The 25,635-nt window shown below is 41.9% G+C and overlaps 4 protein-coding genes across 7 annotated transcripts; 2 read left to right on the plus strand and 2 right to left on the minus strand.

The window, feature by feature from the left end:
• The first annotated feature begins 367 nt into the window (after positions 1 to 367).
• LOC122615724 (zinc finger protein on ecdysone puffs) lies at positions 368 to 7,345 on the plus strand. Of its 3 annotated transcripts, XM_043790800.1 has the most exons (4): positions 369 to 518; positions 1,705 to 2,068; positions 4,174 to 4,403; positions 5,410 to 7,345. In XM_043790800.1, exons 2-4 carry the CDS (start codon positions 1,766 to 1,768, stop codon positions 6,956 to 6,958), a joined length of 2,082 nt encoding a protein of 693 aa, XP_043646735.1. In that variant the 5' UTR covers positions 369 to 518; positions 1,705 to 1,765; the 3' UTR covers positions 6,959 to 7,345. The 3 variants fall into 3 exon arrangements, with proteins under 3 accessions (XP_043646737.1, XP_043646735.1, XP_043646736.1); XM_043790802.1 differs by lacking the exon at positions 4,174 to 4,403 and having other exon boundaries at positions 368 to 518; positions 5,410 to 5,578; XM_043790801.1 differs by lacking the exons at positions 369 to 518; positions 4,174 to 4,403 and having other exon boundaries at positions 1,946 to 2,068.
• Positions 7,346 to 7,509: 164 nt separating this feature from the next.
• On the minus strand, positions 7,510 to 11,924 carry LOC122615725 (prostaglandin D2 receptor). The gene is made up of 5 exons (XM_043790804.1): positions 11,440 to 11,924; positions 8,853 to 9,069; positions 8,480 to 8,672; positions 8,065 to 8,420; positions 7,510 to 8,002 (listed from the first exon to the last, which is right to left on the minus strand). The coding sequence occupies exons 1-5, from the start codon at positions 11,646 to 11,648 to the stop codon at positions 7,736 to 7,738; spliced, it is 1,242 nt and encodes a 413-aa protein (XP_043646739.1). The 5' UTR covers positions 11,649 to 11,924; the 3' UTR covers positions 7,510 to 7,735.
• A 2,992-nt stretch (positions 11,925 to 14,916) lies between these two features.
• On the minus strand, positions 14,917 to 23,569 carry LOC122617351 (integral membrane protein GPR155). 2 transcript variants are annotated; one of them, XM_043793189.1, is made up of 13 exons: positions 22,900 to 23,569; positions 18,986 to 19,275; positions 18,774 to 18,913; positions 18,382 to 18,713; positions 18,154 to 18,319; positions 17,852 to 18,091; positions 17,602 to 17,793; positions 17,391 to 17,544; positions 17,054 to 17,122; positions 16,602 to 16,974; positions 16,169 to 16,543; positions 15,988 to 16,113; positions 14,917 to 15,639 (listed from the first exon to the last, which is right to left on the minus strand). In XM_043793189.1, exons 1-13 carry the CDS (start codon positions 23,088 to 23,090, stop codon positions 15,438 to 15,440), a joined length of 2,850 nt encoding a protein of 949 aa, XP_043649124.1. In that variant the 5' UTR covers positions 23,091 to 23,569; the 3' UTR covers positions 14,917 to 15,437. The 2 variants fall into 2 exon arrangements, with proteins under 2 accessions (XP_043649124.1, XP_043649123.1); XM_043793188.1 differs by having other exon boundaries at positions 17,030 to 17,122.
• Positions 23,570 to 23,864: 295 nt separating this feature from the next.
• Positions 23,865 to 25,228, plus strand: LOC122617376 (charged multivesicular body protein 5). The gene is made up of 5 exons (XM_043793220.1): positions 23,865 to 24,055; positions 24,113 to 24,264; positions 24,476 to 24,641; positions 24,706 to 24,936; positions 24,998 to 25,228. Exons 1-5 carry the CDS (start codon positions 23,987 to 23,989, stop codon positions 25,058 to 25,060), a joined length of 681 nt encoding a protein of 226 aa, XP_043649155.1. The 5' UTR covers positions 23,865 to 23,986; the 3' UTR covers positions 25,061 to 25,228.
• The last annotated feature ends 407 nt before the right edge of the window (positions 25,229 to 25,635 follow it).

Consider the following 25,635-nt stretch of genomic DNA (forward strand, 5'->3'; position numbering starts at 1 on the left):
AAATTCGTAATACAAAATATTATTATCACGACAGTTTGTGTGTTATTATTTTATTTATCGCGTTGGAGTAAAGGTGAGTTAAACCATTTTAATGCGCCAATAACACTACCTTTTGTGCCCCGTGTTTGTGGTTTAAAATATTTCATTTATAATAGCATTTTATATAAGCTTTAATACGCATTACAATCTGATACTCTTTAAAAGAAATTTTTAAAATGGGAGTATATAACGGTCTGTCTATTAAAAATATCGATAATTTGTGTTTATTTGATTATCGCACTACCATCGCTAGAGCTGGAAAAAACATCGATGTGGTCCGTTCCGATAGTTCGATAATATCGTTAGATACTAGGCCATCCCTAGCCCAGCCGCATACGTCATTCGATTTTTTTTCTTCGTTCGGATCGGAGTGAAGTATTCAGGTAGCAGAGTATTTCGACGAAGGCGGCCATCTTGCTGAAGAAAGGAAAACTGTAGTGCAATAATCCAGTAATTTTGACAAATCGCCGTTGCAACACGTAAGTTTTTAACTAATTTCACAACTTGCGCTACGCATTTGTCTTTTGCGTGTGCGTGTGTATATGTTGGGGCAAAATGTATTTATTCGCTTGCTCCCTGGGCATCTGAAAATAGTAACTATTGATTTTCCTGGGGGCTCCTTGCATGTATATGTGTATGAAGTAATGCGATAATAGGCTAACTGCTTGTTTACGAGTCCTTGATTGTTGTTTATCGTTATGAGTGTTACTCATTTGCATTCCAGAGGTTAAACTAATGCGTTTAGTATAAGTTATTGGGGGCAAAACATGTTTTTATCGCGATTAAATGGGCTTTGGCTTTTTTTTTTGTATTCTGTATTGCTCACTGTGCCCTCCCTTTCGCACTCACATGGCCGGCCGGCTTTCTGGCTGAATCAATTACTTATACACACTCACCGTCTGGGCCGCCATCTTTTTTCCATTCGAGTGATGAATTTAAGGGGTTTTTGTTACTTTACGTTAAATTGGCCAAAAGGCGTGGATGTGTTAGTGTCGCACAAACCTGTTTGAAAGGTTGTTAATGTAAACTGCTGACTGTAGCGCCAAAATTGTTCCCATTTCTCTTCCCTTCCCCATTTCATTTATCGCTTTGTGTGTATGTATATTGTATATGTGTGTATGTAGTGAAATGGTGTGTGTATACGCACGCTGGGTTGTAATACGCGTTTTTATGGGGTTCAATAATAACTACCCGTAAATGTAGATGAAAAGATGAGGAGGATTACTAACCCAAATTAATGTATTCCCGCTTGCATCTCAACATTTGTTTCGTTCTTTGTGCCGTTCTCCTTTCAGCTTGTTTAAATAATTTGCTCGCTTAAACACAAACCAAACCCTACATTACACATCCCATAAACTCTCCCACAAAACCAAAAAACCCATCAAAATTATGGTCAGGTATGCTGCACATCAACCCCGAAAATTCGAAAATATTTATGTATCCCATGTTCCCAACTACAACCCGATTCCTGTTTATGAAATTTTATTTTTCCAATTATAAATATTTTATTGAAAATGTTGTATATGACATAGTTGTCAAGCTAAATAATATGAAGTTTCTAAGTGACTCGGAAAAGTAAAATTTTATTGAATAAAGTTGTCCCCCTATAAACACCTCGAAAGAAAGTTATAGTAATACTAATAAGTGTTTCACATCTTTATGCAGCGTAAAGGTCAACGGAAATCCGCAGAATCGTTTGGTAAATAACGCTAAGGTCAACGGCAACATGGCATTCCGTGGCAACCAGAACCGCAACCGAAACTTCGGAGGTGGCAACAACAACTATGGTGGACCCATGGGCGCCAACCGCATGGGCGGTATGAACATGTCGCCCTGGGAGTCGCAGAATCCCGGCGGCGGACAGTTTGGTAACAACATGCGCCAGGGTGGCGGTCAGATGAACGCCCAGGCCATCAACTTGGCCAACAATCTGCTGAACAACCTGTTCAGGAACCAGAATCCACCATCGCTCCTCGACTTGCCCCGCGGCGGCGGTGGCATGGGAAACCGCAATCAACGTGGTGGACCGGTATGTACAAAAGTTCAAATTCTCCCAAATTTGTTGACAATGCCAACCGAATGAATTGTTATATTTACCCATGTTGTTATTATTTCCGGATTCGTCAACTGCGAATCGTATTTCTGTGGTGGAGTGCAGTGGAATAAATGTCATCTGTAGAAATAGAACAAAACATAGGCCGATTCATATTGAAATATTTGGTCTGTATCCATTTTTATCCAAATAACCCAATTTGGAATTCCAAAAATATATATACTATGCATAATTTAACTTTAAAACATGACTACAAATTTCCTTTTTAAATGACTACTTGCCCTCCACAGCAGAACTTTTTATTTTTGTGTTTTACCCTTAGTTAGATTGTAATATTGCCAAATGTAGCTAATGCTTTTCCTTTAAGAGATAAACCAAAAAGATCTTAAATCTAATCCTAGCTTGTAGTTTACTAAACCGACAACTGAAAAAACATAAACCAGCAAAAAGAATGTTGAAAAAAGTAATGAGAACTTTGTGCAGTGTAGTTATCAGGATGTAAGGTTGTTAAACAGGAGGATGGATGTGGTAGGAGGAGGTTTTCAATAAAAACGCATTTATTCCATTTAAAATGCAATGCTTTTTTGTTCCATAGAAACTGCACAAACAAATAAGAACCTGATTATTACACCGAAAATAAGAAATGACAAATTTTTATGATACACACGTATTGATAACGAAATGTACCAATTAAAACATGTACCGCCAACACTTGTTCCACTTAACGATGAAAAGAGTATGATGATGATCTCCATGTCAAGATTGAATCATAAGTAATTTATATGCAATATTTTCTTACTAGCTGTACTTAAGCAATTAATTACATTTTTACCATATTTATAATTCGATTAATTTCCAAAGTTCCATTGCCAAGCAAAAGAAACTTTCTTGGTCGAACTACTCAATTTGCCACAACGCTTTTCTAATTTATCCATTATCTATTTTTATTCTCTCTTCCAAAACCGAACAATGCCAAACTCAAAAATTCGATGCTTTTCAATACACCTCCAAATATCGAATATCGAAACCGCATCGTCTTGTGCATATTTCGAATAATGCATTCCATATTGTTGTTGCTGCTGCTCCGGCATATATACTTGCTGTTGTTGTTGTTGTTGCTGCTGCCGCTGTTGTTGTTGTTGATGTCGTTGTCGCTGTTGCGTGTTGTTGTTGCCGTTGATGACGACTCTTCCCATTTGCAATAATCCATTGCAATCAACGAAAATCGAATCCCCGCCCCAAAATACATTCCATTGACGGCCAACAATATTTTCGAAAATCCAAATAAAATTGAATACAAAACGCAACGCACACACACTCAACACACACGCACACGCGATGCACACACACACACACATTGTGGCCAATATGCGAATCTTCACCAACGATGCGATACTGTAAACTGTATGATGCCTTCCGTGCGACGCCACTGATTGATTGATTGATTGACCGATTGCTCGATCGATTGACATTGATCGCCATGCAATCTTCTAATCTGCTCTGCTCTGAAACCGAAACTGATCCGATCTGGTACTGGTACTGCTTGATGGTGCAACATTATTACATCCAAAACCAAAATATGAAATACCTATTAATATCTTATGTCTAATGCCAATTCTTCTTCAACGTTCCTGCCTCTGAAACTCAAAAATCCGATTTCCATTTTCAAATGCCACTCGCCGCCACACGCCAACAAATATATATATATACATTTAAATATTTATGCAATATATATATCCAACTATCCCCGTCGACTGATTGGCCGCCGCAACTGCCCCGTCGATCTGACCAAAATCAATATATACCATGTGCTCCATGTACTTATGTCTACTTTACTATATATCAACGATTTATCCCCGCAATTATCTATAATGTGTTCAATCTGATCGCTCCGCCCCTCACATAATATTGTAAATGGCCAACCGCGCCATATTGTCTCCGATCTTTCGAAAATGCTTTTGTATCATTAATGCCTCTGTTTGTAAAACAAAACGAAATCAATTCACATATGCGCCATGTGTGCATTCCGAATTGTGCGAAAATGTAAATGTCAATCCCAAATGATGAACTAAACAATGTAGATGGTCAGTCGCGGCGGCGGTGCCGGCAATCGTCTCAATAACCGTCGTGGCCAGGGAGGTGGCTTTCAAAATCGTGGCGCCACTGGTAGTGGACCCAAGCCCCCGCAAAAGCAGGGCGGCGGTGGTATTCGCAAGCAAAATGCTTTTGATCGTGCCAAGAAACTTTTGGCTAAAAATGCCAACCAAAATAAAAAGAAGGAACCCACTCCTGGCGAAAAGAAAATCGAGAGGTAAGACTTACAACAACTTTTCCAAACAAACCAAAACCACAACAAAAAGTATACATATTTTGCTGCCAAAAATACAAAGGATTGATTTCTTTTACTAATACCAAAACAAAAAACGAACTTAGCAGGGCAAATAATCAATCTAAACTTTTTACCTAAGTACTTGGGCATTCCAATTCTCTAATTGCGTTCCCTCATGCATCTCTAAAAAAAGTATTTTTAATTAGAATTAGTTCTTCATTAGGGATAGTATATTTTTTGATGCTGTTTATAAATCTATGTGTATGTGGGCACTTTGGTCGGGGACTCATTTGGGTAGGGAATTGTAAATGTATAAATCTATGTGTTAAAACTTCATAATATACAAGCTCATACTATTTTTTTTAATATCATTTAACTTGAACAAATTGTTAAAATATAATCTTTTCTTTCTTTTGCTTTTTGTATTTATTTACAACTTTTTAAGTATATATTAAAGTTAAGAAGGAGAGAAATCAAGTGTCATAATTAAACTTCCCATTTAAACATGAATATTTTAATTTAAATGGTGCAAAGAGTATAAGTTTGTAATAATTTTAAATTTTCTCTCATTTTTGATTGATTTTAAAGAATATACATTTTGAATGAAAATATCATTGATGTAAGTGTTCATAGGGAAAGAAATGTGCTCTAAATTATTACTAATTATTAAGCTTGAAAATGATATATTCTATAATTATAGTTTATGGCACATTTCTCTCCCTTGCAAAGCCGTCATTCTCACTATAGTAACGCATCCTAATCATAGCTAAAATCATTTACTATTGTATCACCTATCGCCACCTGTACTGTACGTATCATAAGTATAAATTGCAGCGAGAACCACTCAACTCCTCTAATTTTATAATCTCTTCCCAATAGCCAGACCAGACGCATCCTTGTCTATGAATTTCAATTTTGAAAACTAATCAATTTTTCTTTCTTTATTCCTTCCCAAACAAAACGAATGATCCATGATCAATTTTTATAGCCCTACCAAGGAGTCTCCATACGCTAGTGTGCCGAACGACATGTTCTACTGTCATCTGTGCAAGAAGCACATGTGGGACGCTAACTCTTTCGAGAACCACATCAAGGGTCGCACCCATCTGATGATGCGCGAGGGCATTGAGGAGAGCTATCGCCTCAAGGCCAATATGATCCGTCAGGAGGCCAAGATCGCAGAGCAGCTCAAGTCGATCGAGTTTGACCGCTTGAAGCGCATGGGCAAGAGCAAGCAGCGCCAGCTGGACTACTGTACCATGTGCGACCTGAACTTCCACGGCCACATCTCGACCCATCGCAAGTCGGAGGGACATTTGCAGCTGAAGAAGTTCTTGCACCCCAAGTGCATTGAGTGCAACAAGGAGTTCGCCACTCGCATTGACTACGACACCCATCTGCTGTCCGCCGAGCATCTCAAGAAGGCTGCCGAGAGCAACACCAAGGTGGGTGAGCGCAAGCGCCAGACCTTGCCCATCAGCACCGAGGAAGAGGAGACCCGCGATCTCCGCCTGCCCCAGAAGCGCAAGAAGAAGCCGGTCAAGAAGGAGGGCGAGGCCGCCGATGGCGAGGCTAAGAAGGAGGGTGCTGGCGATGGCGAGGGTGCCGAGGGTGATGATGCCGAGGGCGATGAGGCCAAGGAAGGTGAAGAAGGTGCGGACGAGACCAAGGAGGGCGAGGAGCTCAACGAGAGCCAGGAGGAAGAGGAGGTGGCCCTGCCTGTGGATCCCGAGGACTGCATCCTTGACTTCAACGACGGCGATGAGATCCCCAGCGAGGTTGATACCCGCCTGCCGAAGTACAACTGGCAGCGTGCTGTCGGCCCCGGTCTGATCTCCAAGCTGGAGTGCTATGAGTGCTCGGTGTGCAGCAAGTTCTTCGACACCGAGGTGACGGCCGAGATTCACTCCCGTACGGCAACCCATCACCGCAACTTCTTGAAGTTCATCAACGAGAAATCAAGCGATACCAAGATCGCCCAGAAGCGCGCCGCTGCCGCCTTGGAGGAGAATGAGCGTAAGAAGCGCAAGATTGAGGAGGCAGAGGCTCCGGTTGCCGAGGGCGCCACCGAGGAAACAGCCGAGGGCGCTGAGGGTGAACTGTACGATCCATCGGAGGCCACCGGCGACGACGAGGATGTGGAGATGGCGGAGGATAACGCCGAGGGAGAGGGCGAAGGTGAAGGCGACGAGGAAATCGAGGGTGAGGGCGAAGAAGATGGCGCCGGCCAGGACAACGGCGAAGAGGAGATGGAGGCCCAGGAAGAGGATCCGGAGGGCGGCGAGCAAGAGGCCGAACCCGAGCCAGCTCCAGCCAAAACTCCTGCTCCCGCTGACCCAGCACCCGCAGCCAAGACCCCAGCCAAGACTCCGGCCAAGGCAGCTGCTCCAGCCGCTGCTGCTAGTCCCGCAGCTGCGGCGGCGACGCCAGACGCCTCGCCATCGCCGGCCAAGAAGGCAACGCCGGCTCGTGCTGCCGCCGGACCCAAAGCCACGCCGCAGCGCCAACGCGCCCGCGGTCGCTACAATCGCTACTAAGTAGACGTCGGAGGAATTCGTAATTTAACATAACATAAACCTTAATATACAAGAAAAATATACATTCACGCCCAGGAGGAGGATGAAGAACAGATCAAGTCGATCTCTTCCCGCAATTTGACATTTGCATACCAATTTGCATATAAACTGAATGAACGGAAACTGAGAAGAAGACAGCCAACTTTTAGTTGAAACAGTTGAATACATTGTACGACGAAGCTTCTTGGAACTGACGAGGGAGAACACAAACAACTTGATTGAATCGAATTTCATATTACCCGATTCCCCCCTCCCAGCACGCATACCATACCAGCCAACCACCATTCAACTTATGTAATCATATAAATTCTATAATAAACAAAGAAACAAAACTAGTTGTAAAACAAACGCGATTCCTGTTTTGTCATGGTCCAGGGTAATGGAAATGGCCTTTCTATCTGTTGCAGCATAAGATTCAGTAGATGTGCATATCCTTGGAGGCTGTACCTTTTCGTTTTAGGGCACAATTAATTCATTTAGCACTTGATTTCTTGCACACAAGCGTTATATTTAATGCTAGAAATCGGTACAGAGATTAAGTGAGGTGAGCACACATATAAGGAAAGCCCTGATATGGTATGATACGAAGTGGGATACATTTATTATTTACAGCTTACGAGACTAGGCGCTACTCCCAGGAGAGCTAAAGGGGAGGCGGAAACGCTATTTGAGTGAGATCCCAGTGGGTCGGGAAATGGGATTAAGTACTTGGGCGCGCGGTTTGAGGATCGAGTGGAATCAGTTGAACTCCAGGGTATTCGCCTCCGTCATCGTCGTGCGCATGCGGCTCTGGTCGCTCTGGGATCGACGAAGACCACCTGGACGCCATCCGCTCCGCCAGCGCTTGATGCAGCCCAGCAAGGACCAGTTGATGGACTTGGAGCTACTCAGCACATAGACATACGGATCCGAGGTGAAGTGCAAGGCCGTAAGCACGTCGGCGATGATGAAGAACTTATTCGATGCGGGCACCCGATTTGGAGCTATGGCCAACGGGATGGCGATCTTAAACGGAGATTGCAGATATAAGCCAAGTTGATAAGGGATGGTATTTCGGAAGCACTCACCATCTGGGGCATCCAGCAGATGACGAACGAGATACTGAGGAACGCCATTAGCTTGGCGAACTTGATCTCCACCGGCGAGGAGTCGGTGGCCGCCATCGTGACACTAACGCTGTGCCTGTACTGCCTCGTCGGCTGCACACTGCGATGGCTGTTTCCGCTTCCGGTGCTCAGCTGCGTCTGGTAGAGGGTGGTGCCGCTGCTGCTCTCGGGATCGATGCTGATGGCGCTGCTCTTGTCCCTGGAAACCAGGTCGTAGTGCATGTGCCGCTTGGCCGTGCGACTCCTGCCGATCACACAGAGCAGGGTGTGGGCCACGAACAGGTTGCAGGCCACGATCACAATGCACAGCAGGGTGCCTGGATTACATGGATTGTCAAATCAATATTTGAAGTCTAACCAATTGGTGGGAAATTACCGAAGACCATAAAGAGCACCGCATACGACTTGTTCCACACTCCCGGCGCATCGCGGTATCGAATGCACTTCAGCTGTTCCGGATTGGACTCATCGATGTATGCACCGAAACCAACGAATGGCAGGAACGTGATCACCACGGCGATCATCAGAATGCTGTTGATGCTCTTGCGAATGAGCTCGTAGGTAATGTGCTGTGTGGAGAATTGAGAATGCGAGAATTTTGAATGAATGAGCTGGCCATGTTTGTGATTTCCTGTGTGCACTTATATCACTTTTAAAATTAAGTAGTTATTCTACAAACCAAAGTAATTTGTTAAGTAGTTATTCTACAAACCAAAGTAATTTGTTATATATTCCAGTCGAGTGCATACCTTGTGGTAGATGAAGGGTCTGGCCAGGGCCATCCATCTCTCCGCCGCCATAACTGCTGCAATGCACCCGGAGCTCAGGCCAAAGAAGCGCCACACCACGAGTCCCACGCAGTCCAGGCGGATGAAGGACTGCAGGACCTCCTTCGAGAGATACATTTTCAGCAGCGTTGTGGTCAGCATTCCCAGCAGCGCCACCAGGTTGTTGGTGGCCAGGCATCTGAAAGAGTTAAAGGCTTTCGTAAATTTGGGATGGCTTAGTTTTATGGCATGTTCAAGCTCGTAAATGCGAAAGTAAATACTTTTTCATGCCATTAGCTACAGTCCGTTGGGTACATAACTTGGGGGATCGATAAAATGTAATAACGAATTGCGTTTAATTAATTGCCTCTTTTATAAAACGAAACTTTCAATCAAGATACCTCAAAGCTGCCGCACATGGTTGTACAACTCTCGATTTTGGCTATCTAAGACGTGACTCGGTCCTCAAACACTTCGAATCGAACGCTGACAAGTATATACTAAATGCATAATTATTTAATGGGTATCTATTATATGGATATCTAAACATTTAATTTATTTATTTAAATTTACCAATTAGCTATGCTATATATTTAAATTCATTTCTAGATAGAATATAGAATATTTGTATATATTAAATAATTTGTTATAACTTTAACCAGATTTTGTAGACTTTTTTGTCAAGTAAACATATACTAAGAGCCAAATTATTGTTTGATAAAAACTAAATTACGGATTCTAAGTGTTTCTACCAAATGAAATATGTGACTGTCAATGGAGACTTAGATTAAGTGTTTCCTTTTATTGGGACCACAAAATATTGCATTTGTGGGACGAGTTTGTGTGTTTCGATTTGATTGTTTTTGGGGCGCCGTTGACACAGGAAACTCATTTGTCTCCGTGTGAAATGAAACTGAATAAATGTAGGGCTTTTTTCAATGGAAATAAATAAAAACGCACGCCGAGAATAGAATACAAAAATGGGATTGACAGTTCGCGGGGATTGGCCAACAGACCGCGCATCGTTAGGCATTGCAATGACTTTATTCATTTTTATTTTTATTATTAGCTTGTGCACCTTTATACCCGATTCCGGCGAACAAGCGAATTAAATGCATTTTATGGTGCATTGTAAAAGTTTCGCTAAAAGCCAAAACGCCGGAACTTTTCATTACAGGCCCAAAATGTCTAAATCTTAAATTGCAGTGTGCAGTGAGAAATACGAAATCGTTCTGCTAACTTGTAAAAGCAAAATCATTGTTTACTCTAGCAATGGCAAAATACACACAGCTATTCCGCTTCTCGTTCATAAAGAAAAAGCAATAAGGGCGCTGCCAATCCATTGGGATACCCTGATTTATAGACCCCGTTCAAGTGCCAATCACCGGGTTCATTCAATCAATCAAATTACAGATCAAAGGCTCTGCGTAAAGGAGGCCTGATGCCTGGTGTGGAATTCGCATTAATTTATGATTCCTCGGCGGCTCAAATTGCTGGCGACAGCAATTTACGCATATTACACATATTACGCATACGCACTGTCGTCTCAGCACAAAATTTTCGAAAAGGAGCAAACTGGAAACAATCTCACTGAATTTGCCCGGCGCAATGCTGATAAATGAAATATAAATTGCTCATGAGCTAGATAAATTTCCATGGGTGTCATAGATGACATTTTATCACAGTAAATCACTTAAAGTACACTTCCTTTCGAATATCTTTTTGTGAATAACAATCCATTAAGTAATATGTGTCACTACATTATCAGTATTAGAATTGGGGAATATCATGAATATTTCAGAGTTTGTCTAATAGGAGACAATATTACAACGAATTTAGTGAAATACACAAGTTGAATTTATAAACATATATTTACAGATAATCATATGAGCATAGGTACATAATTCAAATACGTATTTACATAAGTCTTTCCCCTATATTTTCTGAAAGGTGTTTCAGTGTACACAAATTGCCAATCTGGTCAACCACCGATCTCCGTCTTCAGTTACACCATAAAGCTTTTAATGCATTCGCAATTCGCTGCATTCCCACGTCGTCGATAAGATTGACGGAAAACAGACTGGAATATGGGCAAAATCTCACTGCCAAAACACATGGCCAATGAACTAATTCCGACATTTGATAAGATATGCAAAAAAACAGCAACTACAAAGCCTCTGCCAAGTAAAACAATTCAAACTATGCAAATCAGACCCGCATAGGCATTTTATAGAACCCCAAAGTGGCCGCAGTTGAGAGCAGGTTGAATAAACTAGCATAGCCATGAACTACTGGACACAAACAGTCGCAAACATTAGCTGCACAAAATGAGTAGCTACAGGCGGAGAAAATGTGCAAAGTGCCAGCTTAATAATATTATTAACATGAATACGGTGCAGCACGAATAAAGGTGTTTTAAAAAGTATTATTGGCATGCCTCATTGTTTGGTTAAAAACTAGAATGGGTACATTTTTCCTTGATTTAGTTTAAACGACCTGTGTTATGTTTTTAAATGCATGAATAAATGATTCATCTAATCGCTTTTTCACACTGCATAGCTGCACTTACCGCAACATGAGCGTGTACTTGCTGTTTTTGTTGAGCTTCTTGCGCGCCAAAATAAAAAGGGCCAGCGAGTTGCCGAAAACGCCCAGAACCATGATGATAGCCCCAATAATCAGGCGATTCCGATTCGCATAGAGCGCCCTCGGAGGCGCCACAGTAGTTGTGTTGTCATGCAGCATCAACAGGTCCAGCACAGGTGTTGTGGTCTCCATGTTGCCGGTATGATAATTACGCTCGATTGCAGGTAATTCAGGTGAAAATCTAACTGGCCGCAAACGATATATGTTTTTCACAAATGAGCCTGCCGCAAAAGCATAGTCGCTCGCAAATGCACTGGTAGCTGGAAACCCGTTTCGTTGGCCAAATCGGGACTATTTTCCTAAGACACTTAATTAATGATTAGCGCGCGCGACACTTGATCCAACGACCAATTCGAAGGCGTTTCGATCCGAGGAGCGCGTCCGCAGTCAGCCAGGCGTCGATTTAGAATGACTGGTTTGCCGAGCGGCGCACTCGTCGGCTGCTGCCCACAGCTCCAAGCTATCCACGCTATATACTCATGGTGGGGGTGGTCGGTGGGCGGTGGGTGGCCGGATCGGAGCGAGGTGGGTAGCTAGGGTTGGGGGTGCGGGTGGCAAGGTTCCTTGCTCAACAGTTGGGACGCACTTGGACTCGGCTCTGGATCGGCTCCACCTCGGCTGGCGCCGCCGGCGGTCGGAGAGGGTCGGATCGGATCGGATGTAGCTTATAGCATACAGCACACCATATAGACACCCCCAAGCGAATCACCCACGCCCACTGGCGGCCACCCCATCGGAAATTCACAGCTCGTGCCAGCGCCTTTGGACGTGTGCGAACGGTCAAAATAGCACGACGAATTTTATTGTTTTATACCCTGTACTACAGCGGGTCACTTGGCTCATCAACTCATTGTCAACTGGAATATACTATTATCTATTAAATTTAAAAAAAAAAACCATAAATACATAAATATGAAATGAAATATTTACTTCTGCTTCTTTATTTATCATTTAAAAAATTAACGAAAAAACTGTTTTTCTTATAGATAAATAATCATAAAGCGGCTTGAGTTTAGTCATCTATGTGTTTTTGCTTAATTTCAATCGACATATAAGGAAGTATAAGGGTTGTCATTTGAAAAAATTTCGGGTATATATGGATAGAAATCTGTAAATACTAAAAAAAATATATTATATAGCTTTTTTTGACATTTTCTATTTTCCCATTTTGATATTAGTTTCTTAAAAGTAAAGGCGTTTTCTATTTAATAGTCTAAATTTCACTTCCTGCTAAAAATATCCTCAACAAATTAATTGGTTTTCAAAACAATGCATTTCAAAAGATAAAAGTGACTAATGCAGTTGCACCTTTTCCTATTCTTATCGTCTTAGTATATACGAACTCTTTTGTTTGGCAGAAATGTTTATGGCCTACCTAAAATTAAACTCGCATAAAAGAAAGAGTATGTATGAAAGTGTACCTTAAATATGATTTAAGAAATTACAATTCGGAGCTTGCAGTTGGAATTTATTTGATTAGTAGCTGCATTAGAAATTTCGGAAGCGAATTCTTCAAAGAAATTGTAATAACAAATTAAAATAATGATTCCATTCAACAGTATTGAAAAAATGTTGAAATGGAAAATCTCGCATACTTGCAATTTAAATGGCGAATTAGCCGACTTGCGAGCAAAGACGGAAGCCGCCAATCGGCGATGTGGAGATCCATATTGGGATTGGAATTGGGATGGCTGGATGGAATGGTTGTTCGAACTTCGCGGTTGTGGTGGCGACAACGGGGCGTATGAGGAACTGGAAATGAAATGCTACATCTACAGCTGGATGAAATTAACGAGCCTGCGGCTGTGGGGTGTATGATGTCGTGTCCTTGTGGTGTAAAATTGCGGTTTGATTATCATCCCACTGCCTCCTGCTCCTGCTCCTGCTCCTGCAGACGTCATGCGGTTGGACTATTTTTAGTTAATTCCCCGAGAGGCAACAAAACACAAAATGCGATTGGTGGCCCAGAATTGGGTGTCCTTTGGCATCATCGTTAGGCGTCACCAGAATTGTTTCGGTGTCTATTAATTGCACGCCTCGAAATTGGATGCCCAAAGCAACGTGGACGGCAGCTCATATATTTGGGCCTGCTCTGCGTGGGGTGGCTTCAATGGCTTCAATGGCATGGATGGCTGGGACAAATAAAAAATGCTTTTTGGTGGCCCAAGGGTTGACTGACCTCTGACCCTCTTTGGCGCGTTCTTGCAAAATGAAATGAATAAATAATAACGCACTATTTGCACTTATTCAGTGAGCACTACTCAGCCCAGTCATAAAGCGGCTGATTAATGGGCCAGGATTTTGGACACTGAGGTATGGGCTCATGACAGCGTGCTCGACTCCAAGTAATGGCACATTGCAGTCTTCTGCAATCTGTCAAATTAGTTTCAAATGGTCGACCTCGAGGTACTGGTAAGTCCCGGACAGTCTGTTTAATCTGTCAATAGCGATAAGGTTGTCAAACATCCACTGAAAAGCTTACTAAACTTAAATATTTGTTGAAGCACCTATAAAAATAAAATCAAGATAAAACCACAGGAAATGGGTTAAGGCACTTTGGCTGCCCTACAATAACGGTTTCTTTTTAATAATAAAAAAGTTAGCAGAAATTTAAATGTATAAAAATATTAAATCAAAGTACCATTATTATTTGACTAAGCAGAATATTTTGGATAAAAATGGTAAACAATTTAGAAAGTGCCACCCAGGTTGGAAAACTGAATGTCCCTGAATGACACATTTTCTGCAGTGGCGTTTATATAATGGTTGCTCATGACTGCACTGCACTCAAATATAAATATATAGCTTCCTATTTGTTAAGATAGAGACCTACTTCCGTCGAAGGCCAAAGCATTTGTAAGCATAACTGCTGGCTATGGAATAAAGTGCATCAAACTAATAAGTGGAACGCAATTGAGCCAAACCCCCGGTGAGTCGTTAATACATTAATGCGTGTACAACTGATACCAGTGAATGCTTTTGGTAGTCAGTGTGCCACCGCATAGTACAATCACTTGCATTTAGCATGACAAACAAACCAGAACTTCAATGGATTGGCGATACTTGGTCCGAGAAGAGGCGACACTTCTCTCCGGGAATGTTTATGGAAGACAGGCGCATACCAAAAAATAGCTCTAGGCATCGTTAACAGAATAATAAATCGAAGATGGCCGGCGAACAATTAGTAGAGTTGCCGGTGTCCGGAATTAAGGGAGATTGGTATTTCGGACACGCAAAACGCAGATTGAGCGACGCGTGCAAGACCAAAAGCCGATCGAAAATGTCTAAATGTCTGAAGATTCGGATGGAGGCAACAAAACAACAGAAATCAAAAGGGGTGCTTGAAAGAAAACAATGCAAATTAAGATTGAAATTGAATGCGACACAAATGCATGGTAAATGTTTTGTTCTTTGGGCCTCGCGGCTTGAGGTATATATGCAATATATATATATATTTATTCATGGGTGTTTACTATACTATGTGTGTATATATAGACATATTCGTTTATAGCGTTTTATGCACAGTTTTCGATTTAGTTGTGACACAGAGTTGCGCTTAAAGTACAAAGTTATGCTGAATATTTAGGAAACTTGCATATTTTGTTACATTCAGTACTCTATATTGCACTATATAAAGCTCTAGCTGATAGCCCCATGCCACTGACAGCTGAGTCAACTACTTAGTAATAAACATTTAAAAAATAAACTTTCGTTTGCCAAGCAATTTACTTGGGCAATATAAACAAATTCACTAGCTCGTCCTCCCACTCGCCATCACTGTTACCCACACACAACTGACTGCATTGTGTGTGCGTGCTTGTTTGGCGTACAATCACAGCAGTCAAAATTACATTCAAGATAAACTAAACAGGAAATCAAACTAAATTTGGCGTAGTTTCTTCATTTTTACAGCAGCTGCATCTATATGCGACTGCAGAAATTATACAGCAGCAGCTTATCCTCGAAGTGATAAACGTTGTTGATGTGTCGTAAGACCCGGCCATCGACCAGATGTCGGGCATAGTGCACAGCCTCCATTCGATCCTTGGACAGCCCCACCTCAATGAGCCAGCTGACGAACTCGGTGCCGTAGAACACCCTGCGATACACTCGAATGCGCCACCTAAAAAAGAACAGAATTTATTTAGTACGGGATTACAAAACCAGCATTTTCTAGTCAAGTTCAAGCAGCTCATTAAAAGTGATAGGATTAAGCTAAATAAGTGCTAAGCGGCTGTTTAACTACTGAAGTTCAATGAAAATACTTATACAGACATACTTACTTAGTTGAACTGAAACTAAAAATTATTGTCATCCAAATGACTATTCCTATCGCGGCTTACAATTCTAAGGGTTGCAGTAATTAGAAGGGTTAAAATAAAATTAACAAAGGAAACCTAACTAAATATCTGTCTAAAGGTTCCCTATATCTATTTAACTTAGGAATACTATAAGTCTAGACGATGCCCACCTTCGGTCCTTTGCAATGTCCTTTTTGCAGTTCTCCAAGTGATGATTGCGGAATTGTTCACAAATATGCTTTGTTTCGGGCCGTACGTTCGACCAGTGCGGTAGACTGACCACATTGGCTCCATACCTTTAAGGAAAAATACTTTAAAAAGAGTTCCTACGTTTTCAATATTTGATGTTACCATAACTTGCGCCATAGTTTCACAACTGGCATTAGAAGTTCGCCCATGTCGGTAATGAAAACGGCCAACACAATCAGACCTTGTCCAAAGTTTAGGAAAGCATCGAGGAAGCTCAGTTCCAGATATATGCCCGACATTCCCTCCATGACCAAAGTCCAAATGGACACTGCGAGACCGACAAACATGGAGCACAGCAAACAGATCAAGAGGACTGTATGCTTCAAAGTTTGGTGTTCATCAGAGTCGCTCGGGTGTTCTAGGGGCTCAAGCCCCCGTCTGTTCTGGTCCTCATATCGCTCGATAATAGTCTGACAACTTTGACGCGAGGTACTAGGACCGCAGTTGAAGGAGCTGCTGCACATTTGGTTGCGAATTCTGCAAGAGTAAGTCATCTTAGCACTAAGAACACTGCAAATATGTGGTCATAACTTACTCTTCAGTGGCAGGTGCACTTTCTATCTTGTTCAGATCTTTATTGTTGGCACCACTGGCTCGTTGTCGTGTGCGATTCAGCAGATCCTCAATGTCGACAACCACGGTGCTGGTTGTTGAGGAATTGGTCACCTGCGCTCCTCCCGAACAGCAAGTTCCATTGCCAGATCCACAACCTCCTCCGCCTGATCCTGCTCCTCCACTGACATTGCCATTCGACCTACTGCTTGGCAATCCTGCAGCTGTTGGTATCATATCCTCATCGTCGGATGAAGACGAATATGATGCTGTGCGAACGCTTTGCCTGATGGAGGATTGATCCGTGTTGCTCAACAGATTAGTCGTTGATATTGTCGAGTGCAGATCGGATGTTTCTGTGGCAATCAGAACATTAAAGATTTTTTATACGTTTAGGGTTCAGGGACCTACCCGACTCCGGATTGGACAACTCACGTGAATAGGTCATGTACTTTTCGTAGCGTTTCTTATACCGCTGGTGCAGCACCAAACAGCCAACGGTTACTGGAAAATTAAATGTAGATAGATATTAGTTTATCACATTGTATATAATAATATAGAGATGGCAAACATTGATTATATCAGATTGAAAACTTTTGGAGCATCATTTTAGGACCTGCCAGACCCGTAAAAATGGCTCAGGATGGTATAATAACCTTTACCAACCTAAGCCAAAGACCCGACAGGTTTGAATTAACACATCAATACATATATATCTATCATCATTATTTAATAAAAAAGGTCTGCTTTAAAAATTAATTTTTTCCATTACCTATAAAGCACATAACGAGCATGAAAACGGAGATGGCTGCCTGAGCATTGCCGTACTGAAAGCTCGGATTGTGTTTCTCTCCCGACATAACATTCGAGTCGAAGGCAATTAAAAGGGCTGATAGTACGGCAGGCACACCCCAGGCGAACACCAGCTAAAGCGGGAAATTAAAGTTAAAGTAGGTAGTTTAATAATAATCACAGATAGTTACCATATAGGGCCATAGTTTTAGCACGAAGCACAAGCTTCGACACTGCAGGAAGAGCAGTGAAATGGCTAAGAGACCAGTCCACAGACGAGTGCTGTAGGTGCCAATATTAAATAGGAGAAACTGAAGGTACAGGGGCCAACGGTGGACGTGCTCCATCTTGGACCAGAGGATTACTCCTATGCAGCACATGAGCTGTAATTGATATGCTTTATAAGTCAATTCCTTGAAGTATTTAATAACAATATCTAACCTGAGAAAGCACCAGACAGAAAGTTATTCTCTGGGGCATTCGCTTAAAGCGCTTCGTCACGATCAACAATGCCAGCATGATACAACAGGCAGCCGCGCCGGCTACGCTGATGTCAAACGAAAAGGCATCGAGCTCATGGAGATAGTCCAGAGGCTTCAGGTTCGTCAGCGATATCATTTTGGCTGATATAAACATCAGCGGTGCTGAGATGAATGTACAGAAAACCATACTTCGAGCAACCTGAACGAAGAGAATACATAAGTAATGGGGAGTGGATTTGAATTCACTTTCAATCCAATTACCAATTCAACCTCCATGTTGTATTGTGTCGCAATGACGAAAGCCCCGGGGGCAGCTGGAAAGGTGCCGTAGAGAAAGCCGAAGGTGCTCAGCTCGGTGGTGTCGTTGAAGTTCTGGCCAGACTGCATAATGTTCACCGTCTGTCGGATAACGAGCGGTAGCACCAATCTGCAAAATGAGAATACACGTTTTGATCTATTGAATGCATACATAGTTAGAGGGAAACTTACATTTTTACCAGTATAAGAACACCAGGCAACAGGAACCCGGTGCTCTTTCGTTCGGATCCTGCCCCCCCTACGATCTTCAGACCAAGTAGGAACAAGGCTGTTGCCGAGAAGCTCTGGCCAAGCACACGCAACGTACTGGACACCATTTCGGGCAGACCATGGGGAAACAGGAAGCCTCCTGCAACACCCAGCAATGTCATCAGTAGTAACGGGTTGAAGAACAGTGCAACAAGGGTGTTAAAAACCAGAATAGTCCGTTCACCCAGGCAGCGATTCCGCTTGGACATCTGCTCCGCGGGACAAGTTTCTGGACAGAGTGGTGGATTGCGGGTCTACAAAGGATAAGAAGTTATAGTATATTTGGAGGGAGAGGGATTTGTTCAAACACCAACCACATCCTCCTTGTTCTTAATGATCTTTGAGATCTCCATGAGGACCAGACCAACTGGATTCAGAATAGCCAGTGAGATGGGAGCCATCAGATATAGATACGAGGCATATTCCGGATGCACATCCTTATAGAGAGCCATAACTGAAGGGAAAACAAAGTGTTGTTAGATGGAATTCAATTGAATCTGGGATAAAGTATACAGGTTACACTTACCAATGGGATAGCCGATAGCGAAGTCATTGCTCTGGGTGCAGAAAATAGCCATCAAGCCACCGCGGGCGTAGTTCAGGGGCCTGGCAACCAGCAGCGAGATGATCAGCACGGCGAAGAAGACCACCGCCTTGGAGACGAGCATGGCCAGAAGGAAACTCCAGTTCACAGCGCTCCAGTTGAGCTCCACCAGGGACAGGAAGATCAGCGAGGGCAGGGCGAAGGTACCCACGAACGTGCCCAGACCCTTGGTTTCCGCATTGCTGATGATCTTGAAGCGTCCGGCAATGTAACTGCAACAAGGAGCGAGTAAAAGGAGAACATTACACCATTAGTCAGGTTGTAAAGGCGTGTCGGACCACGCCCCCTTGATCGAAAGGCGTTTTTTTTATAATGCTAATAACCCAGCCAGTCGGAAATACGGAAACTCTTAATCAATATGTACAGCGTACTCTACATGCATGTAAAACACATTCACCACAGCCACACGTGATCCCCTCGTAAACCAGTTTTATTTCGGTCTGTCTCTTGGCTAACAAAGATTGTGTTTATTTTCGCGCGAGTATCTGTATTTCTGTCACATTCGACGAGACAAATTAATTTGTCTGGTAATCTGGAGTAGGGAGTACTTCCCCCTGTGCTAAACGAACTAGTTTAGTGACCTCTCCTTATGACTCAACTCGATTTATTGCATTTACTGCATGTTCTGGGAAGAACCTGGAAATCTCTTATCTCCGCGAGATTTGTTAATATTGGCAGAATTCTGCTTCTGGGTTTACGAAGGTTCTCATGAGAATGCTCTTTCCCTGGAATGTGAAACACTTGTAGACATTATCTATGTTTTATTTAGCGTGAAAGAGGTTGCAAGACATGACTGATAACAAAGTGTGCCTATACGAAAGCTGCAAAGGAGGAAGATGAAACTATAGTTTCTTTATTGAGCAAACATAGAGAAATTCTTTATGCGCTTCTCTTAAGAAATTCCGTTTATATTTATAGGTAATCAGAAGAATACTTAGTAGAAATAATAACAGTTGAAAGCTATTTATGGGTCTTTATTTGAACATTCCCTTGGGTCTTAAATACAAGTTTTAACAAGTGTTGTCATTGAGTAAGGTCTGTCCACAGACTTTATACATAAACAAAAGCTAGACTGAAAAGAAAACGTCAACACCTTTTCCTTATTTATCTGCCTCATTTATCTGTGGAGCAAAACAAGTGTTCTAGAAACTCAGTCGAGAGAAACGAAACCAAAATTAGTCAACCGCGTAAAAAATGTTTATGTACTCCCAAAAAGAGAGGTGAAGCTTAATTGGCAAACTGTGAGGATCGGCACGCAAATATTCATCTTACGTGCGCACACAAAGTGCAAGTTCATTAATTTTGTATTACTGCGGACCGACCTGTTGGGCAACTTTTGCCCAGAATCCGATGGAGAAACACCTGCGAATGTCTAGATTAGAGCAGCTTACACATAGTATAGATGCGATCGGTGCATTTATTATACTCGCAGTATTGCTACAGTTTAAACCAAACCGAGATTGGCTGCCTTAATTAGAGGTAGCGCTTATCAGGTTATTCCCACCCTAAATCACAAATGAAAATGCCTACAGCAAGTCAATCAAATTCTCACAGGGCAAACACACACAACGAAGATTCGTCAAATAAAAGATTAAATATAATTTCAATGTGATAACAATCGTAAACAAACCCTAATTGCATTACGAGCAGCACTTAAAACTGGAATTATATGCATCTCTGGCTACCCTTTGATTATAGCGTGTCAGAAAGGTTTATTTACTTTTGGGGAGTCATGTGATTGATATGGATATGATTTACGTTTACTAATACTTCGTATTTTCACTTAACAGAGTATTAAGTACTAAGAGTTTAAGTACTATGGAACGATAATTACTATTTGAACTTAAACTTTTACATACATATACGTTACATAAATATTAGAATATTATTTAAGCTCGGTTTTGAGTTATAACTAGGTGTAAGAGCTAAACAAATGTGTGGTTCCCTAATACGTACCATTAAATGGTTAAATAAAGATAATGACTGGCAGGGTATCGCTTAGTCGACTGCACAAGTGCGGTAGAAGATTCTAAAGTCAGATGCCAACGAACGCGGCGGGAGAACAGTTAAGTAACATGCGAGTAGAAGTATGTATAATCGCACCCGACTTGGTAGTCGAGTTTGTAGGGGCGATATCTGTAGTTGTTTGATTGAACAGTTGGAGGAGGTGCATCTGCCAGGCGGTGGCTCTTTGTCTGGGCATGCATATCGCCAGTAATTGGCGGTGGCCGGTAGACAAATCGGTAATTGCGGTTACATAATCCACACAAAAACGGTGCAAATATTGCCTCAGGTGCAGTGGCTCGATGCTGTTTACAGGCTTAATGCTAAACGCTGTTTTGCAAGGTCATTTTTGTAATTGTTTCCACTGAGTCTTAAGGTTTTTACGGTTTTACGTTTTTCTCGCACTCTCTAAACGTTTTACTTTCGATTATTGCCCACTGGCAATTAAGTTTCGGCTTAGATGCATGTATAATGATTGATATAGGACCTAGGAAATTTACATACGAGTATTTACCTATGCCGCTCCCCATTGTTATTGAGCAATTTTTTGTATGTCAAATTTAATGAATGCTTCACGGCAATTTCCCAGGAAAAGTGCCACGAACGGCGGGAATTAGTTCAGATTTATGAAAGCGCTTTTTTAATTATAACTGCTATTAATGGGTGAGTAAACATTGGGAAACAATGCAGCTAGTGGCCGCAAAGCAAAGATATTCACTACCAAATGGCCGAAACAAAAGTTCATAAAGGTTTGCATTTTTCAGGTGAATGATCAAACAATATCAGTTGGCGACTTGCAATGACTAATCGGAAATGTTGTAATTTGAATAACCCTTTTCAAGCTACAACAAATCTAGCATAACATTCTTTCGCAATGCATCCGCAATTAAAAGAACTGCAGCATAAATTACAGAAATAGAGACAAAATCTGTTCAAACTTAGTGTTTCAGATCTTTCTTTTAATAGATTGAATTAAATTATACTGCACATTTTAGTTGATCTGGCGGACACGCTTAATTTAACACAAATCAGTCACTTTTTGTTAATTTCGTTTCTAAAAATAACAAAAGTTAATTTAGCTGATTTCGGTTAATTGCTGAATTTGTTTGAAGAAGCAAGCGATGGAATCGGAGTACGCACAGACAGTGAGCCAGCAGTTTGCCATAGATTATAAAATTCGAGTGTCAATTGATAAGTGGGGGAAAACAAATCAGAGAAATTGAAACTGAATCGAGACGGTCAAATGGTCCGTCATAAATGCTGGTCACTGTACAAGTATATACATAAGTGCAAACACCACTTTTCTCGACCGCACGTACCCAATATTCGTTGCGATAAGGTGCAATACTTTGGAGTTAGGATCAGGGATTTGGGATGGGGCAACTTATATTGCAACTACTGCTATGCAAGCTATCTGTACATTTAAACTGTAAGTAATAGATTCTTAGATATACGTATGCAAACTGCAACGCTGTTTTGATAGTTTAATAAATATAGGAAATCAATTTTAGTGAATCTAAGTGTCTCTCCCTCTTTTCTTAAGGTAAACTATCTTATTTCAAGTTATTTGTACATTTTTTTAATTAAGATTGCTTAAATGATAGTTATGTTTTGTTAAAGAAAGTTGCCTGGGAGAATAGTTTAAATGTAATTGAATAACATTTAAATGTTCTTGTAAAAATAAAGGTAATAAACCGAATAGGGCGGTTTGCCTGTACCTCAATCAAACAAAGGCTTGCAAATGTGGCGTAAAATAAATGGGTAATCTTATCGGGGAGGATGCGTGGGGCAGCTATCTAGGTGCGAAGTAGTTCCCCCATATATCTACTAACCCGCAAATGATGATGCCGAAGCACTGAACCAACGCCGGGTAAAAGTTGTTCATGGAGACGCCCCCGTCGTCGGCGCGTGGAGCCGCTGTTCCATTGGCCAAAGATGAGGCCATGGTCGCAGTGATGACCCTGACATTAGCCTCTGTGGTGGCCGCAATTCGCTGCCGTGCGTAGTACATGGAGCTGTCCATTGGGGACTACTGTGGAGTGGCTGCTGAGCGTGGGAGTTAACTTCAGTCAGTGGGCGACTCTGCGCGTCATAGCGGAAAAAGTGGGGTGCTCCTCTGGCCAAGACAGCTGATGGGCCGTGACGTCAAAGGGCCAGCTGCAGATTTATTGGATTTTCACCGACTTATTGCTGGCAAGTGTGCTGCTCTCTTATTTAACTGCCTTATTTACGCAGTTTTGTTTGCTCAAGTCTTGCCAATTTTATTGTTGTTGTTGTATATTTTTAGCACTCTATTTTCCTTCTATCGAAAATGGTCGAAAATCGCAATGCCCGGAAGGCTGATTTCACTTTCATCTGTTCGAACGACGCATTGCTGATTTTTTGAGTTCGCAGCACTTGCTTTTGGCAATTCAACGAATTGTTTAATTAGCGGAAATTAACGTAGTTAAGAGCTCAAAAGCGCCCGCCGATCCGTTTTGTTTTTAATTTGCAATGCGAATGGTAGGACCGCAGCGCGGCCGTTAAGTAATACCAGCGGAGCAACGGAAATGCACTAAAACTCACCAACTACGCGTTATGAAAATACCAAGCGAAAAATAATCGAAAATCATATGCTTAAATAATTCACTTATTGCACATACATAAATGTCTTCAACTACTCAGCCAGTAACCAAAACATTGCTAATATGTAAAATTTAAAAACAAAATAATTCGGCTTGCTTACCAGTTTACTGTTTACTAAAACAGTGTTGCCCAACGCTTTAGAGATGGGCATCACTGGTCAAAACAGCTGATTGGTGTATAAAAAGAAGAAGAAAATTAGTCATCAAACAAAATTTTTAAAACGAAATAAGGTGGAAAACCCTAAAATTCCTCATAAACTTTGCCTTTTGTACAAAAAATAGAAAAACTATCAATATGAATCGCCTGTTTGGTCGTGGCAAGCCCAAGGAGCCGGGTCCAAGTCTAAACGATTGCATCGCCGGGGTAAGTGTCGAAATCATGGGAAAAACAAAGCAAATAAAGTACTATTATTAACAACAGGTAGATGCCCGAGCCACAAACATCGAAGAGAAGATCAGCAAACTGGAAGCGGAGCTGCGTAAATACCGCGAGCAAATGTCCAAGATGCGAGAAGGTCCTGCCAAGAACTCAGTGAAACAGAAGGCCCTCCGGGTGCTCAAACAAAAGAAGGCGTACGTTCAATGCCCCACCCACTGCTTTAGTATTGATTCGTTTTTATAACTTGCTTGCTGCTTTGCTCCAGAGTTTCATGTTCTGGAAGTTTTCATTTCCCCACCTTTGATTCCTTTACCTCTTGGAATTCACATGCACGACCTAATTCTTATTGTCCCCTTTTCTCAAATTTGATTAAACCACGTCGAACTTTATTTGTTTACTACACAGCTACGAACAGCAGGCGGAATCTCTGCGCAACCAGTCGTTCAACATGGAACAGGCCAACTACGCGGCGCAATCCTTAAAGGATACTCAGGCCACCGTGGCCGCCATGAAGGATGGAGTCAAGCAGATGAAGACCGAGTACAAGAAGATCAACATCGACCAGATTGAGGTAAGCATATTTAGCTGTTTAATGGTATCGGTATATAAATTAATTCGTATAATATTTCTCGTAGGACATCCAAGACGACATGGCTGATATGTTTGAGCAAGCGGACGAGGTGCAGGAGGCGCTGGGCCGCACCTACGGCATGCCCGAGGTGGATGACGACGACCTGCAGGCCGAGTTGGATGCCCTGGGCGATGAGATTGCCTTGGACGATGACACCAGCTATTTGGATGACGTGATCAAGGCTCCGGAGGCGCCGAGTCGAGAGCCAGGAGCTGACAGCATCGTTCCTGGAAAGGTATAAAACTGCTTATATGGAAAATAGCTGAATTGTTTACTAATAGCTACATTATTTACAGAGCACCATTGAAACGGATGAGTTCGGCTTGCCCAAGATTCCGACATCGCTAAAGACCACATAAGCGCGCAGCTGCCAGCTCTCATGTTTCCATCCTTTATCCTTGTTGAACTTTGGGCACGCTTTGTATATTTTATGTGTAATGGAGCCATCAAAAATTCCCTCTCAAGTCTCACTTTTGTACCCATTTGTTTTTTCAATAAATAGCCGGTTAGAAATCACGCCACACAAATGACGCATTATAATGGTTAATTTCGGAAAATTAATATATCTTAATATAATAAACTTTAACGTGAAAAGTAGTTGTTGGGGGCGTTAAATTATGTTTATATTAAAATTGGATTTTAATGAATAGTAATTTGGCTATGCAAAACACATAGTTGTTTCAGATTGAAATTCAAACGAAAGCGTGGAATTTTATCCTTTTAGGTTTGCGGCGGTAAAATAAGTGTTTGTAGTTTCAGCCAACTGAAGAGTTGTACTTATTTTTACCAAGTGAACAGGTGCTCTGAGTTGAAATTAGAGCTGTGGAATTCATGATACATACATATATGTAGCAGTGATCGTCGAGGGAATCCCAGGACTTTTCACCAAGGATGCCAAGAACGGTAAGACCGTGGACTTTGGACCTGGAGACTG

The sequence above is a fragment of the Drosophila teissieri genome, chromosome 3L (genome assembly GCF_016746235.2).
Source record: "Drosophila teissieri strain GT53w chromosome 3L, Prin_Dtei_1.1, whole genome shotgun sequence".
Classification (NCBI taxonomy): domain Eukaryota; kingdom Metazoa; phylum Arthropoda; class Insecta; order Diptera; family Drosophilidae; genus Drosophila; species Drosophila teissieri.

Bases quoted from the DNA above. Each gene is read 5' to 3' on its own strand.
- LOC122615724 (XM_043790800.1), top strand. From the start codon at position 1,766: ATGGCATTCCGTGGCAACCAGAACCGCAACCGAAACTTCGGAGGTGGC. The intron at 2,069-4,173 runs GTATGTACAAAA...TAAACAATGTAG, and splicing joins GCAATCAACGTGGTGGACCG to ATGGTCAGTCGCGGCGGCGG. The intron at 4,404-5,409 runs GTAAGACTTACA...CAATTTTTATAG, and splicing joins GGCGAAAAGAAAATCGAGAG to CCCTACCAAGGAGTCTCCAT.
- LOC122617376 (XM_043793220.1), top strand. From the start codon at position 23,987: ATGAATCGCCTGTTTGGTCGTGGCAAGCCCAAGGAGCCGGGTCCAAGT. The intron at 24,265-24,475 runs GTACGTTCAATG...TTTACTACACAG, and splicing joins GTGCTCAAACAAAAGAAGGC to CTACGAACAGCAGGCGGAAT. The intron at 24,937-24,997 runs GTATAAAACTGC...CATTATTTACAG, and splicing joins ACAGCATCGTTCCTGGAAAG to AGCACCATTGAAACGGATGA.
- LOC122617351 (XM_043793188.1), bottom strand. From the start codon at position 23,090: ATGGACAGCTCCATGTACTACGCACGGCAGCGAATTGCGGCCACCACA. The intron at 18,914-18,985 runs GTAAGTGTAACC...TTTTCCCTTCAG, and splicing joins CGCTATCGGCTATCCCATTG to TTATGGCTCTCTATAAGGAT. The intron at 16,114-16,168 runs GTAACATCAAAT...TTTTCCTTAAAG, and splicing joins AAACTATGGCGCAAGTTATG to GTATGGAGCCAATGTGGTCA.
- LOC122615725 (XM_043790804.1), bottom strand. From the start codon at position 11,648: ATGGAGACCACAACACCTGTGCTGGACCTGTTGATGCTGCATGACAAC. The intron at 8,421-8,479 runs GTAATTTCCCAC...CATGTAATCCAG, and splicing joins GGTGCTCTTTATGGTCTTCG to GCACCCTGCTGTGCATTGTG. The intron at 8,003-8,064 runs GTGAGTGCTTCC...TCTCCGTTTAAG, and splicing joins TCTGCTGGATGCCCCAGATG to ATCGCCATCCCGTTGGCCAT.